Genomic DNA, 14,462 nt, shown 5'->3' with positions numbered 1-14,462 from the left:
TTTACAGAAGGGACGCCGTTGTTCCCGCGTTGTTGCTTCGTAAGCCTAACGAGTTGCCATCATTATACCACAAACCCCTAACGGAACGGTAGCGTTCCTCTGTCCTTCCCAAGAGGAACAGTTCCAGGAACGCCGTACCGTACAACAGTGAGGGGAGGCAGCGCTGCCGACTTTTCTTCATCACCCATCGCAGCGTCTTAGCATCAGCCGGGGCAGACAACCTTGTTGCAGCTTCCTCAAAAAATGCGCATCAGGTTTGCCGACAAATAGAGGCATAAATGAAAAAAAATCACTTCATATCTCTGCACTTTAATATCCTGTTTATTTCATGCTTTTTCATTCACCGCGTGTCCACCTATGTATTTTCTTTAGAGTGTATACGCAAACATATAGTTTGGTACTACTATACGTATTTCAGTATGTACCTCTATGAACGCAGAGATTAAAGCTTGGAATGTTCTTAATTCCCGTACAAGAAATGCGTGCGAACCACTTCCTCCAAGACAACATTTCATCTTTTTTTCTTCACTGGCTATCATTTTACTGACATCTGCGTATAAAGTGACGGTATGCGCCACAATTAATAATCGCGTAATAACCACCCCGTCTACCGATAATAGTTGTTGCTCTCATAAGACATATTTTTCTTTAGTCAGCAAGCTATAAAAACTAATGTCCTTGAGAGTTCTTGTTTCCTGGGAAAAATAAGAGAGTACTCAGGCATTCCCTTCTCTAACCCTCATTTGGCCCATGGCAGAATAAACGTTGTTCTCAGCAATAGCTGCAGACGCTATGAACTGAAATTCTACCACCCTGGACAGGAGGTCCTATTTTGTAAATCCCAACCTCTCCTTTCCATTCGTATGTTGAATATCAAAATAGGTGTAGTTTTATTCGTATAAAAATATTTTAAGAGAGAACTGGAATGATTCAGTTTTAATTCTAACTCACATCGCCTCATTTACGGGTGGAAGTAACACGCTACAAACCATTCCACCAAAGGGGAATTTTTTTCTCATTACTGCATGAAATACTAGTCCTAACATTTCACCGAATCTACGAAGACAGGACGAACCGACGTAGGCGTTTCAACTATTTTTTATCACTTCCGTACCGGTTCGGCCGTATATGAGCAACATTTATTTATTTATTTATTCAGATACCTACAGCGCCCAACTGGGCATTATTGTACCGGGGAAACAAACAATAAAAGATGCAGGTCGTATAATACAACATAAAAAGCAACAAACAATGTAAGATCAATAGATAACATCAACACTCTAAACATAAATAAGACTAAACAACACATCGCTAAGGGGCTGATACAGGTTGTACAACATGAAAAAGCAATAGAACGTAATATAAAATAAGGGCGAACACATTAAACACAAATAACATTCAAGAAAGACAGTAAAAGGCACAACTATGACAGGTTGACACAAGTTGCAAATGGTTAGCTAAAGCTGAAATTTTACACATATGTCGCATTAAACCTAGTTAAACAAGAATTCTCCAAGGGCTGTATCAAAGGAAGTGGGACACGACAATACAAATTCCTCTGGAGAGTATTCCAATCATGGGGTGTCCTTGGGAGAAAAGAAATTTTATAGAGGTTGATCCAACACCTATAACCTATACATTCTCTAACCTTCAGGGAATGATCTACGCGGGCAGATCTATCGGTAGGATCAACATATAGGTTTCTTTCCTTAAGCCTGTGGCACCTATAAAATTTTGTGCAAAAGTTTCAGGCGCATGTATTTGCGCCTTCCCTGTAAAAGCGGCCATCCCAGATTGTGCCGTATTGTTTGTGTTGTTTGCGAATTTGACGTCACGTATCGAACAACGGACCCTTGCAATGATGTTGCGTAGACTTTATTGAACCTGGCGGTAATTAGTAGCGACAGCTGTAAACGTTTTTCAGTGCTTACCTTACGTCTTACGTCGGTTTAATTTCCATTTCGGACTTAAATTTTTACTGTGGCACACGTAGGACGAAACTTCAATTTCATTTACAGGCTGTTACGCCGGAAGTAACTGAAAACACTGGCATGAATGTCTGTTGCACATAATTGTAATTTTAAAATTTGTGTTGAGTAGGACATAATACATTGGGTGAAAGTTTTGTCAGTTAAGAGTTTATTTTAAAATTTTTGGTCCGTCGGATTAAACTTAAAATAATATATAGTAAAGTTCCATGGTACATATTTTTAGCTTTCGATTTTAGCTTCCGTCGGACGTAACTCTAGACACTGCGGTTTTTGTAACCTTGCGGACATCTGGTGTATGATTGGATGCAGGGATGCAACCTATTGAACAATCAATCAAGTGAACAATCAATCATAGGGGTGATTTCCCGTGCAAGCCGGGTGTATTTCCAAGCGTTGCAGCCCACCACAAGGGCCGAGCGCCAGGCCGAAGAGTCGCTTTTACCTATTTTACTGGTAGGTGCCCGGCGCCTCCAAGGCACACGAATGCACATGGTGCCTTCCACAGCCACGGTGGGCGCTCAACTCTCAACCGCCTGTGGCAGGACATACCGCCAGACCCTTTCACACCGGCAATGCGGCAACGCGGATTGATGGCCGAAGGCCCCGCCCGCTGATATCCACTTTGTTGCTGAATGCGAGTTCGCTGCTGTCGCGGCCGGGCGCGCACAAGGCCGCCGGAAGTTCAACGGCTCGTCCGGGAAGTCGGGTGTCTCCTACGCTTCTCAACCGCTGTTAAGCGTCCCCATTGGCGCATTTTGGCATTTTGTTCTCACTGTATTGCATTATGGCTATACACATCTCGTTCAGATTGCAACTTATGGTATACCGAAACATGCGACGTTAATATGAAGCAGAATTTTATTGAGAAGGAGAACGAAAATGTCTCTTGGGTCTTGGTTTGAGAGAAGAGGACGCAGTTCGAACGGGATTTATGCTAGCGAGTGGGCTTTATGATTCGTGTTAAGATGTACGTCTTACAATAAATTAACAGTCGGGAAGGGACTTGTATTAGTCGTAAACAATAAATTAACAGCCGTGAAAGGAATTGGATTATCCGAAAATTCACTAGCTAAGCGAGTTCGATATCAACACGGAGGAAGCTGCCTGAAACAGAAGAACCGATCTGAGGTTTGCTACGTGCCCACAAAAAAACCTGAAATTGACTGGGCGCAGCTTGCTCCTGTTTTACCTTTGAAGGTCAGCACATCGGAACTCTTTACAGTACGAATTCAAGTATATGTGTGTTTGGGAATTATACCACGAGCATCTCAGACAGCTGTCAGAGCACCACTGAGATACATGACGTAGATAGCAGCATTTTACAAATTCGAAGAAAAAAATTGGGTACTTAAACTTTAAGCCCTCGCGCTTTGTAACGTAGTGGAAACGTTTTTCCAGTTACGTGTCATAGCTTACAGTACATGGTTTTCAGAGTAAGTTTGCAAAACAATTTTTTCTCAACCACAGCTTTTCACAGCTGCATGTACATTTTATTTTGCTCCGTGCTAATTTGCGGGGCATCTTTTTAAAGCGACTCTGCAAATATACTACGAAAGAAGGTAGCACCCATGCAGTTAATATCAGTGTCTAATAAACGTAGCATCAACTGCACGGGAAGTTATACGAACGCTAAACGAGTGAACTGCGATGGCCGAACAGCATTTTTTTTTTCAGGGCTGCTATACCAAAATGCCGAGCCATGTCGTACTATACCTTTTCCAGATGCTTCGGGAAAGAAAACAACGTAAAAACGCCCTTGTGTACGAGCTTTCGGCGCACGTGAAAGATCCCCAGGTGGTCAAAATTAATCCGGAGCCGTCCACTACGGCGCGCCTCATCGCCTGCGTTGCGTCGGCTCGTTAAACCATACAATCAATCAAGAAAACAACGTCGGCATGGCGTCAGGCTGTTGCCGAGTTCGTGCGCCCGTTCTGTCAAAACAGTTCACTGCAGAGCCTGCTGCCTGGGGATGGAGCCCATTGGTCCCTTCTCAAGTTTGCCACCCAACGCCAGTAGTATAAATCCGGCTTAGAGCGAGGGACTCTGCGTAGCAACAGCCACAGCTTAAAAACGACACTGATATGACGTACATTTGCGTTTCGCTGCGTATCACGCACGTCGTACAGAATATTGTAATACTTCCAAGTGGAACGTATTCCCAGACGACTTCTGCAGTCTGCTTGTGCAGTTGACGGCACAACAAGCATGCATTTTTGGCAGAATGCGCGCGAAACCAGCCTATAGGTATCATGCGCTATGCTGGAACGGCGGCCGTTTGCCCGACTACCGGGACTAGCGCTAGAACTTCCGGCGACCACGCGCCGGAGAGCTCGAAGCGCCATCCAGCAACTCTAGTGAAGATCAGTGGCCCCGCCAGATCGACAAAGGTCAGGAGCCCCTCGCAAGGGTAAAGGCAGCTTTCCAGACGCGAATTCGTTTTTCAAAGGTCCGCACTCGACCAGGGACTCCTGCCTCCCTATAAAGAAGCCAGTGGGTGCCCGGCTGTACGTGGATTCGAACCTGCTACCTCCCGCTTACGAGGCGAGTGCTGTACCTCTGAGCCATCGCTGTGGTGAAAAGGTCCTGCGTTTTTTGCAGCCGCACCTTTTCATAGGGGAGATTTACCGTGCAAGCCGGGTAAACTTCCCAAGCATTGTAGGAGGCAGACGACTCAGCACTCCTTCAGCGTAAAGTCACTTGACCCTAACCGAGGCGCCCCCAGGTCGTGCCAAATAAATAAATTAATGAATACATCAATGAATAAATGAATGAATGATTTTTTGACGTTAATTTAGGCAGGTGTTATCAGTCGGTCTTAATTAAACAGATTTAGGGGAAATCCCCAAGGTGGAGTAACCTGCATTTCGGCTGCATTTGGGCTGCTGCAAGTTGGCTGCATTTAGGTGGATGTCAAACTTTCCTTTACAAAAACATACTCCACCTTGTGGATTTCCCCTAAATCTGTCTGATTAACACCTGTCCTTCACTTCGAGTTGTTGATCAATTCACTCTCACGCTACAAACGACTAGCCTCTTGGTAGCTCTGTTGGTTGAGCGACTGCTCCTGCTATGCAGTGGTCCTGGGTTCGAATCCTGGACCAGGACGGATTTTTCTTCAACTGCGAAGTTTCTGAGAAAGCTGTATAGCTTTCCTTTGTAGCCGTATGGCTGCATTTAGGTGGATGTCAAACTTTGCTTTATAGTCTTCGTCTTGCTTAAGAGGAAAACCGGTACAGGACGACATTTTTAAATGACTGTTAAAAAAGACAAGAATTGTTTAGAGTTTCTGCTCGTGCTTCTTGCAAGCATGGCTTGAGTTCTTACACATGCACTTAGATCTCCTGAGAGCTCGTGGTAGTATGTTCGGTAGGTAGAACGTCTGGAGTTGCGGCTGGGGAAAGGGCTCTGTGTGAACCGCTCTCGTGGTGGCAGCGTTTTTCTCACCAAAACGGAATGCGAGAAAGCAAGCTTGTAATCCCACTCCGTTAAGGCTGTTGTGTTGTTTCGTTTAGTTTACTCTCAACGTGCCGCAGCGCAGACACTGATTGGCCTGGCTGGTAGAAGAGCAGACGAAAATAAGGAAAGATCTGTAACCCCGAATTGGCGAGGGAAGTGCAAGAACAATTGAAGAATTACCACCTCACCAACAAGGAATGCGCTTAAAGGAGGCAGTGAGATTTGGAAGAGTATCGTGGGTATTTAAAACTGATTTGGGCATTAGTCGCTTGGTTCATTTCGGATTGCTCGGTTCATTTCGGTTCATTACGCCTTCCATGGCAGGGGCAGCGGTTTGCTGGAATCAGCTGGCGGCTGTGAGGATTCTGGAAGTTGTGTCTCTGGAGGGCACTGAGGGTGCTGAGGCGGGAACTGTTGGTCAGGCGGGGCTGCACCGGGACCGCCCGCGTACACCACGGTTTGGTGCACCACCTGCGTGGGGTTTAAAACATCTGTTTCAGAGGAAGCCGTCAGGTGCTGTACAACGCGCGCTAAACGCAACTTTAACGGGTATTTTGAAGTATGGCTATCGAAGCAAATTAACTAGCACAATCAGGAAATTATCCACAGAATATCGTTGATATCTCCGACTTTGCGTTCATCATGCCACGGTTCTTTCGTGTTTTGATTTAAACACACAGTAAAGTATAGAAGCAACTTGGCCTCTGTAGCTGTAGACTGCAATGCCGTCAATAGAAGCAGGCAGCCAAAGTTACTATTAACGCAGGAAACTCCACGAGCTCCATCGTCGGTCGCAAACGTCACAAAGTAGACGTCACAAACACGACAAACACGCATTGCCACCCCTTACACGTTCCTAAACGATATGTGATATCACTGGTGGAAAATCTCTGAGTTTTTTTTTTCTTTAAACATGAGGTAAGGTGAATAAACATACGTAACTATTCATGTGAGTGGCAACTTCTGCTGAGACCTTGCGTTTTAAAGGGCACGAACTTCAGCTCTTGAACATTAGGCGCCAATAAAATTGGCGGCAAGGTTTCGTTGCGTTTCCACTTCGCTCGAACGTTTTGCAATGGCGTATAGGTATAGCTAAATGATTTCTGCTGTAAGCTTCCAGTGGTGAAAGCCTGGCGTTCCTAGTGGAGTAAGCTACACAACTTTCTAGTTGTCAGTCGCCTTACTGGGCGATCGCATGCCATTTTCGACTCGTTCCCCTAGGCGGCAGCAGCTTCCTTTCTTGAATGGCGGTGTCTAGAGTGCCGTGCGACGGTAATATAAGCACTCCAGTAAATCGACGTCCACCGGCGTTTTATAACAAGATTGCCGCGTCTGGAAGTACATCGCTATCGATAACGTAAAGTAGGCAACCTAGCCTAAATGTAAACCTGACGAACACAATGAAATCATTTAAATCAGCAAAACTAACCTAAGGCGTAAAAATTACACTTCAATAAAATAATGAAAAACAAAACAACCGTGGCAAGAGCCGGTCTTGAACCACCGACTTTGGGATCAAGATGCTAAGACGGGTGCTCTACACTTTTAATCTTTGCCTGGTGCTAGCCTAGTGTGAAATATTCGAATGTCGTCGGACGGCACTCTTGCCATGCCTGCAACGGTCAGCTAGAGTTCCGTCGTACGGCACTCTAGACACTGTGTTCTTGAGTATCTTCGTGAGCGCGCTTTCACCACACTGTGCGACGTTCTCTTTTGTGTCACGATAAAAAACGAAAAGTAGCAAAAGCGAGAAGTGATACCTTGCTCGATTTCTTTTTATACAAACAGGACGCAGTTTGCCTTCCAGCAGAAGGCGAAGTTGCTGTGAGAGGTGGGATCCCTGTCCCACCCCAATCTTTCCCTAATTCAACGACCCCTATTTTTAGGTGATCTGGGTAATCCGGTACACGTCCACGCGATGTTATGGCTCCAACTCTTGGAGCGCATGACTTCACATGACGTGTGTGTTGGACATGCAGCCGCCTTCATCCCCGCAGGCGAGTGCGGCACTGTCTTGCCTCAGCTATAGCCCACCGTGACATGTAATGCACGGAACTTCCACAGTTAGGACTTGATTCGGGTGCAATAAAGATTTCTTTATTTTTCCCTCCCTCCCTCCCTCCCTCCCTCCCTCCCTCCCTCCCTCCCTCTCTGTCTCTCTCCTTGTTAAAACATCATTCAGAGGTAAGGGTATTTTCAGGCGCGGCAAATCTCCATACTACGTGTGTATCCGAATTGACTGGGTTTTCAAAAATCATCGGCTCCTGTCATATGCAATATAAAGATTCCCAAACATGTTTATATGGCAAAACAAGTGCGCCTTGTTCCCCGTCAAAGATAGGTCAGTACTATTGGTCACCATTTGTTTTGAGATATTTTAGGCTTTTAAAGGAACAGAAAGGGACAGACAACCGATTTTTGTCGAGTATATATTCTCTATCCCAACTGAAAGGGCATCACTTAAAGCACCTGGACGAGAAACGGTTTTGCTGATAACGCCCCAGAACTTTTTAAATCGGAATTTGTATATCTATGAGCCGTATGTGTCCTCCCAAAAATAATGCCGACAACCATTACATAGAGTAGCTCGGCAAAATACTTTTGTCTGTATGCGAAATGAAAAACGATATTTAAAAAGTTGTCTCCAGCTAAAAAAGTTTGAATCACAGGCTTTCCTGTTCCTTTGTGTTTTTTTACTGTAACGGTCTCTTTGCACGAATGCGCCATCTGTTGGGATAGACGATAGGTAGGATCTAGCTTCACGTTGTGGTGGTGGGAAATTCGATTCTCCCGGGCGCGACGTTTTTTTTGTTTTTTAAAGCTGCCGATGGCGTATTAAGAAGCTGGAATAAAACATTTCGGCAGAACAAACGCCCCTGACTCAGGCAGAATCGTCAAAGCTCCTTCACTGGGTCTGTTTACTGAACGCTCCCTTTGATTCTTGGCATCGAGGCTCAGTTAGCCACACTGAGAGCAACCCAGCGACGGTGGGCGGCGTGTCTAAAATTTTCAAAATAATGTATAGAAATGCAAATACAATTTAACCTTGCACAAATACTTGTGTTAAAAGGTTTTCAATACTTAAATGAACGTTTGAGCAGTTGCAGTAGCTGCTAGGTTTGCAGGTCACGTGACAGGGACACATATTGTAGTGTCAAGTTTACAGACTACGAATCGCCGCCCTTCCGGTTTCAGGAAGTTGGCTGCCAAATTAAAATTATTTCCGCCTATTTGTTGAGAAATTGCTTGTGGTTACCGGGCTATATAAAACGCTGGCCTTCTTATGAGCTAGAGAATATATACGCGACAAAAATCGGTTGGCTGTCCCTTTAAGGTTGAATCGGTATTACACGAGTCGTTTGCTCTTTTTCTACCCCATATTTTATCTAGAACCTTTACGTGCCTGTTATTCGGATTTTTTCTAGGCTTACGGTGAAGCTGTGTCTGCATATGGCGGTTTCCTTAAAATCTTACAGCTACCTTACCGTAGCGATGAGATTAAGTCTTACGAGAAACAGAAGTAGGTTTTCACGCCAACGAACCTGTCTGAACAACCATGAACTGTCCCATTACCTGCACATTCCCAAAACTCAGCCCTAAGTTCAATCCAGTGACGCCTTAGGAAGTGCCAGAATTTGTTTATTTTCTCTTACCCTCCCTCACCAACCTTTTGTTCCATCGTCCGCTTTGTTCCATCGTGACCAGCGGTCCTCCTTTTCCAACAAATATTCTCCCCTACTACTAACAACATGGTGCAAAAATGGCTGATTAACGAAGGTGGGGTCGACGATGGCGACGGTGATGATGATAGTGAATATAGGGATGTTGTCGGGGTCTCCAAGCGTACGCATAGAAACAGAATTTGCTTCGATTAAAGCGTTAATCGCATTACACAATGACCCTCCTGCGTGAGGGCCGTTAGGGGTATTTTAAATAAATAAATAAATAAATAAATAAATAAATAAATAAATAAATAAATAAATAAATAAATAAATAAATAAATAAATAAATAAATAAATAAATAAATAAATAAATAAATAAATAAATAAATAAACGAGTGGGTGACTGTTTAACGCTTACACTTACCCTCGAGAAACATGCACGGTTGGAGCAGACGCCACACGTGACGATGCCAATCAGCAGTCCGAATGAAGACATGACAAGAGCTGCATATATTCCTGCCTTGGTTGCAGAATCTGGGTCGTATACGTGTATTTCCGTCTCTGCGAAATAAAAAGACGGCATGTTTTGGACGGTATTAAAAAAATTAGCAGTGGCTTAGCTCGGCTATGCCAGAATATACGTAGCGTGAGCTACAGTTCAGCTGGTTATTCTTAGGTTTCTTGGTTGTCAAGGATTACCTTGATTATCATGCTTACTGCTGCTAAAACAATTTCCAATGCAATCCAATCCAGTCCAGTCCAGTCCAGTCACTGCTCCTCGCGCATGCGCAGCACGGCTCTCCAGGAGCCACGCGAAACGGCTATCAAGCGGCTCCGGCGCACCGTCATACTTGGCTACTGTGCAACGGAAGCGCACAGCTGGGCACGCACCGGCGCCAGTGTGTCTGCCGCGGCTATGACGTCACTCCTCTGGAATGCGCAGACCGACGAATGTGCAGACCCAATGCTTTACACGCCCGTACTCCAATTAGATTGGTCACAATCCAATCCAATTTAATTCAATTCAATCAAATCCGACCAACCCAATCCAATCTAATGCTCCTCGCTCGTGCGCAGCACGGCTCTTCAAGGTCCACGCGAAACGGCTCTACCTCGGCCAGTTTAGCTTACGCTACAAAAAGCATGTTTTGTAAAAAGCCATGGAGAACTAAGCTGCTATGCACCGACAGCGGGCCTCCTTATAAAAGCTAATAATCATCGCAACGAAAGGGGTAGCTTATGCGCGTAGGAAGTTTTGTATCGAAAAGGTATTGAAGAGGCAATGAGGTGAACTGGGTATTTGGTGTTATACAACTTGATTTTGCTTTGCATTCAACTTCTGGGCCAGTCCCTCAGACGTACATGGCGTCGCACATACTACTGTTCCCGAACGAAAAGAGGGGTAATTATAATGCGAAAAGAAATGGCTGGCGATTACGGTACTCCGTAATGCGACATTCGGGCGCAGCTGTTTAGTGGTTTTGACCGCAAAATATGCTGTGGCAAAAAATTTCAAACAGCCATATTTGTATGGTTACAGAAAACTTGTATTTGCAGTGGCTGACGAAGTACATGCACCGTTTGCATCGCTCATTGCTCAGCACTCACTAGGGGTTCTGGCGTCGGCGTTGCTAGGCCTCCGCTCTGCCTGCTAGTTTAGCTGCAGCGGCTGACGAAGGCTACTTGGCCGGGTTTGATGTCGGCGTGACCGAAAACACCCAAACGAGCTTACATTCGCACGCACATGTAATGCGGTGAAGACCACCACAAAGTTCCTGGAGCGAAGCTATATACTGCAGAAGGATACTCTACAGAAGGATACGAAGCTATATACTGCGAAGCTATAGGTCTGTTAAGCCCGTTCTACATGGTGCGATTTCCCTTGCGATTTCGCATATGCGGTGCCACTCTTGCGGCAAAACGACCTTTTGTCGTTGCTACAACAAAGTGCCAAATGTTTGGAACGGTCGAGCATCTCCCGCGAACGCCGCTCATGCGGTTCGTGGGGCGTAGAGGGGACGAACCTGCGGAGAATAGGAACTCAGCTAGGTGAACGCCACGGCATCACCATATGCACGCTTAGCAACCAGATGGCGTTGGTTGTATACCCGCGGCGTAACGCGGGTGCACCGGAACAAACGCACGCGCGTTCACTACCCATCGTTTTCATCGACTGCTTAATTGGTGCGCGCGCAGCAGGGAACAAGTACAGAAGAACCCAAGAAGAACCGGCCGAAGTAAACCCAAGAAGGTTGGTAAACCGATGTGCGCTAGGCGCGCACAACAAGGGAACCCAGGGTTGCTTGCTGTGTTTATCTCCTCTGCTAGGTGTGCGTATACTGATAAACAATTGGCGATTGTTGTATGAAACCGCCGATAAACTCATATTTATTGCAAAACAGCCCGAAACAACTTACCCACAAAATAAAATAAAATCTTTTTTTTTTTTCAATCGCAAGCTTTGCTAGCGGCAGACTTAATTCAGTCTGCAAATAATGTGCCTCTGAAATGCGAAGATCGTCATATTCGCGGGCCATGTAGACGACATTTCCTGGCATCGCGAGCGAAAAATGCATCATGTAGAACGGGCTCTAGACAGGATTAAAAAAAAAAAACGTTGGCTGGCGATCACGGCCATGGAATGCACATAGACAGCATCGGCTCCTGGATACTTCCTTGGTATTTTGGCGTGACATTATATCATATCATGGCGTATTGAGTTTATGTTACTCATACATTTCGTCTTAGTGCCAAGCGCTTTGGCAGCCGCTACTGTGGTCTGGCAGCGGCAATGGCGACGGCGGGGGCGTTGCAAACGAGCGAGCGAAGGAAGAAAGAAAACGGCCGTGGAAAGTGAGGCGAAAGTGTGAGCGGGAGGACCCTATGCGGAGCCGATCGTCGGAGCGACTGGAAGGAGTGTGAGGGGAGCTCAGAACGCGCTGCCATGGCGTCATCTCTCTTACTGCCTCCACCTCACACTTCAGCCATGTCTCACCGCCAAGGAACATTCTCCCCCTCACCCTTTCGCCAGCCGCCCTTCCTTTGTTGTTCACGGCTCATGCGAACCACGTGACGTTTGCGGGGGAGGTTCAAACACGATTTGCAACAACATGGTCTCTGGCGGCGGCGGTGGGCTCCGATAAAACAGCAGGGTGGCGCAGGACGTCATGCGTTCGCCGATCATGTGATACCTTCCTGACACGCAGCAGATATGCGCCGTGACCGAGAACATGAATTTGGCATTAGGGAGTAAAGTTAGTGTTTTCGACGCTCCCTGAACAAAAGCAGGTTGATATTCCTGGAAACACAGCTTTTGATGCTTCCTAAGTCAGGTGCTCTTTTAAGAAGAGCCCATATTCCCTAGAGTAGTAGGATGCTCTGATAAGACTAGCAACGGTTACTATCAGAGTGTTCTCGCTTTGTGCGAATTTCCGTAAAAGAGTTCGAAAACAGCGGTAATAAATTAGACAAGGAGGAGAGAAGAAATAATCCCCGCATACACTAAAATTTTTATTAGTCAGCCTTGCAATGAGCAAGGACCGTTGTCACAGCTGGAGTGTCGGTTGATGCAAATATCATTTTCGGCTAGTAGTAACCAATGAGTCCGTCATACGGATTTATTTACAACGTTATGAACCTCGGTGGAGAGCCACGGCCGCGCCAGAATGTCAAAACAAACCAGAATGTCATACAAACCAAGGTCGTCATCAGGATAGCCGTGGACATGTAACTGCCTTGAAGCAAACAAAACTAGCCCTAGGGCCAAGCGATGAGGCGTCATTTCCACGTGGTAAATACTGGCTCCTGGGCCTGCGGAAACAAAACATTTTAGTAACCAAATTAAAACTGCAGGGACAATATTGATGGTTCACACAGTAAACGTAGAAGACACGCACACAAGTCAAACAACTTTTTGTTGATATTCTGAGGCGAAACGAGGACATTCAGATAGAAAATGCCTATGATTCTCAGATTCATTTGATAAAAAGTGGCGTTGGCGTTTGTAGCTGGTTTTGTTAAAAGCCGAACCCCTTAGCCCAATAGAAGTGCTGCGCAATATACTCGCTCATGTAGCGTAAGACGGATTCAAATTAGCTGCTTATTTAGCTGCGACTGGTTTGTTGTGAAAGAATTGTCATTCCAAATACGTGTACACTACCAATCATGCCTACAAAAAGTCTAACGAAAAACGTTCCGCGAAAACTCAGTTAAACAAACTTGAAATCGAACAAACATAGATATGCCAACTATATTGCATTTCCCGCTGCGGGTGGGATAGTTCCCGATAAATCTGCCTGTGTTCAATTTATCACGCCACTTGTAAACACGTATCCCGTAAACACGTATACCGTGTTCACGTATACCGTAAACACGTAATAGAGGTGGGACGACAAATAAAGAGAACTTGCGCTTCTCTAGCTCGCAGTTTTTTTGTGTGTGTGGCAAGGTACGTAACAAAGCGGATTCCACCGTGTGATGGGGATGGCGGATACCTGACCTAAGCATCTCGCATAATATTAAACCTAATGGTGAGGAGAAAAATCCTCGAGGCACGTAAATATTCTTACGTGCATTGCAGGCGAAGCCAGTTCACGCTTATAAAAAAGTTTTACTCCTACATTGTATTTGCGTTTTAGAGCCGAAGCTCCTCTTGCTCGGGCCCTGTCCCGGCCGTACAAGGCACATTATTGATGATTGTGGCAGGATCCTCTTAGGGATTGGCCATCCAAAGATCGGCCGAAGAGGTCAAAACGTTCAACGCGTTCGTTGCTACCCAACAAGGAGGAGAGGAAGAAGAAGAGGTTGACGGTCGTCGCATGTGAGCTGAAGACACGTACCGGGGGTACGGGACACAACACGCTCTGCAGAAGGCGACGGCCAAGGTGGCTAAAATGTCACACACCGAATTCGCCAACTTACCCATGGAGATTCTCATCGCCCCAAACAAGCCCTACATAATCACCACAAACATCGACGTCATTGACGGGCTTGTCAACGGAGCGGTGGAAAGTGTGGGCGAATGTTTCGCGGTTTTACCGATGAGCATTTCAGCTTCGCCCCACTCATCATAATTCACTTCATGGAGTTGGCGGGATTTCTTTACTTCGCTTTCGCTTTTTTTTCTTTCGCGCGAGTCGCTTTGACGGGCTCCTTTGCTGCTACATCGTGTTTGTTCATTCATTCATTCATTTTTATTTCTTCAAACAAGGGTTTACAGAAGACTGAAGAGATTATCTGGGTCCTTAGCAGTAATGATAGTGCCGGGCCTATGCAGTTGATACATTTATAACATTTCAAGCACTCAGTTGCACTACATGTATAAACAAAAGAATACAAAAAAAGCAAACTACAG

General features: G+C 45.6%; 1 protein-coding gene across 1 annotated transcript in view; it reads right to left on the bottom strand.

Annotated features, from left to right (window-relative positions):
• Nucleotides 1-322: 322 nt before the first annotated feature.
• LOC144162792 (uncharacterized) overlaps nt 323-14,462 on the bottom strand; it is a 39,874-nt gene continuing 25,734 nt past the window's right edge. Inside the window, exons 2-4 of the mRNA XM_077693454.1 lie at nt 12,806-12,919; nt 9,534-9,670; nt 323-5,918 (exon numbers count right to left, since the gene is read on the bottom strand). Of these exons, the coding sequence (XP_077549580.1) occupies nt 5,754-5,918; nt 9,534-9,670; nt 12,806-12,890 (387 nt within the window). The 5' untranslated portion in view covers nt 12,891-12,919 and the 3' untranslated portion in view covers nt 323-5,753. The remainder of the gene's footprint in view (nt 5,919-9,533; nt 9,671-12,805; nt 12,920-14,462) is intronic.

This window comes from Haemaphysalis longicornis, unplaced genomic scaffold (genome assembly GCF_048455015.1).
Source record: "Haemaphysalis longicornis isolate Haplotype H1 unplaced genomic scaffold, Haemaphysalis longicornis Haplotype H1 scaffold_12, whole genome shotgun sequence".
In the NCBI taxonomy this organism is placed as follows: Eukaryota; Metazoa; Arthropoda; class Arachnida; order Ixodida; family Ixodidae; genus Haemaphysalis; species Haemaphysalis longicornis.
This window is presented reverse-complemented; position numbering and strand designations above follow the sequence as displayed.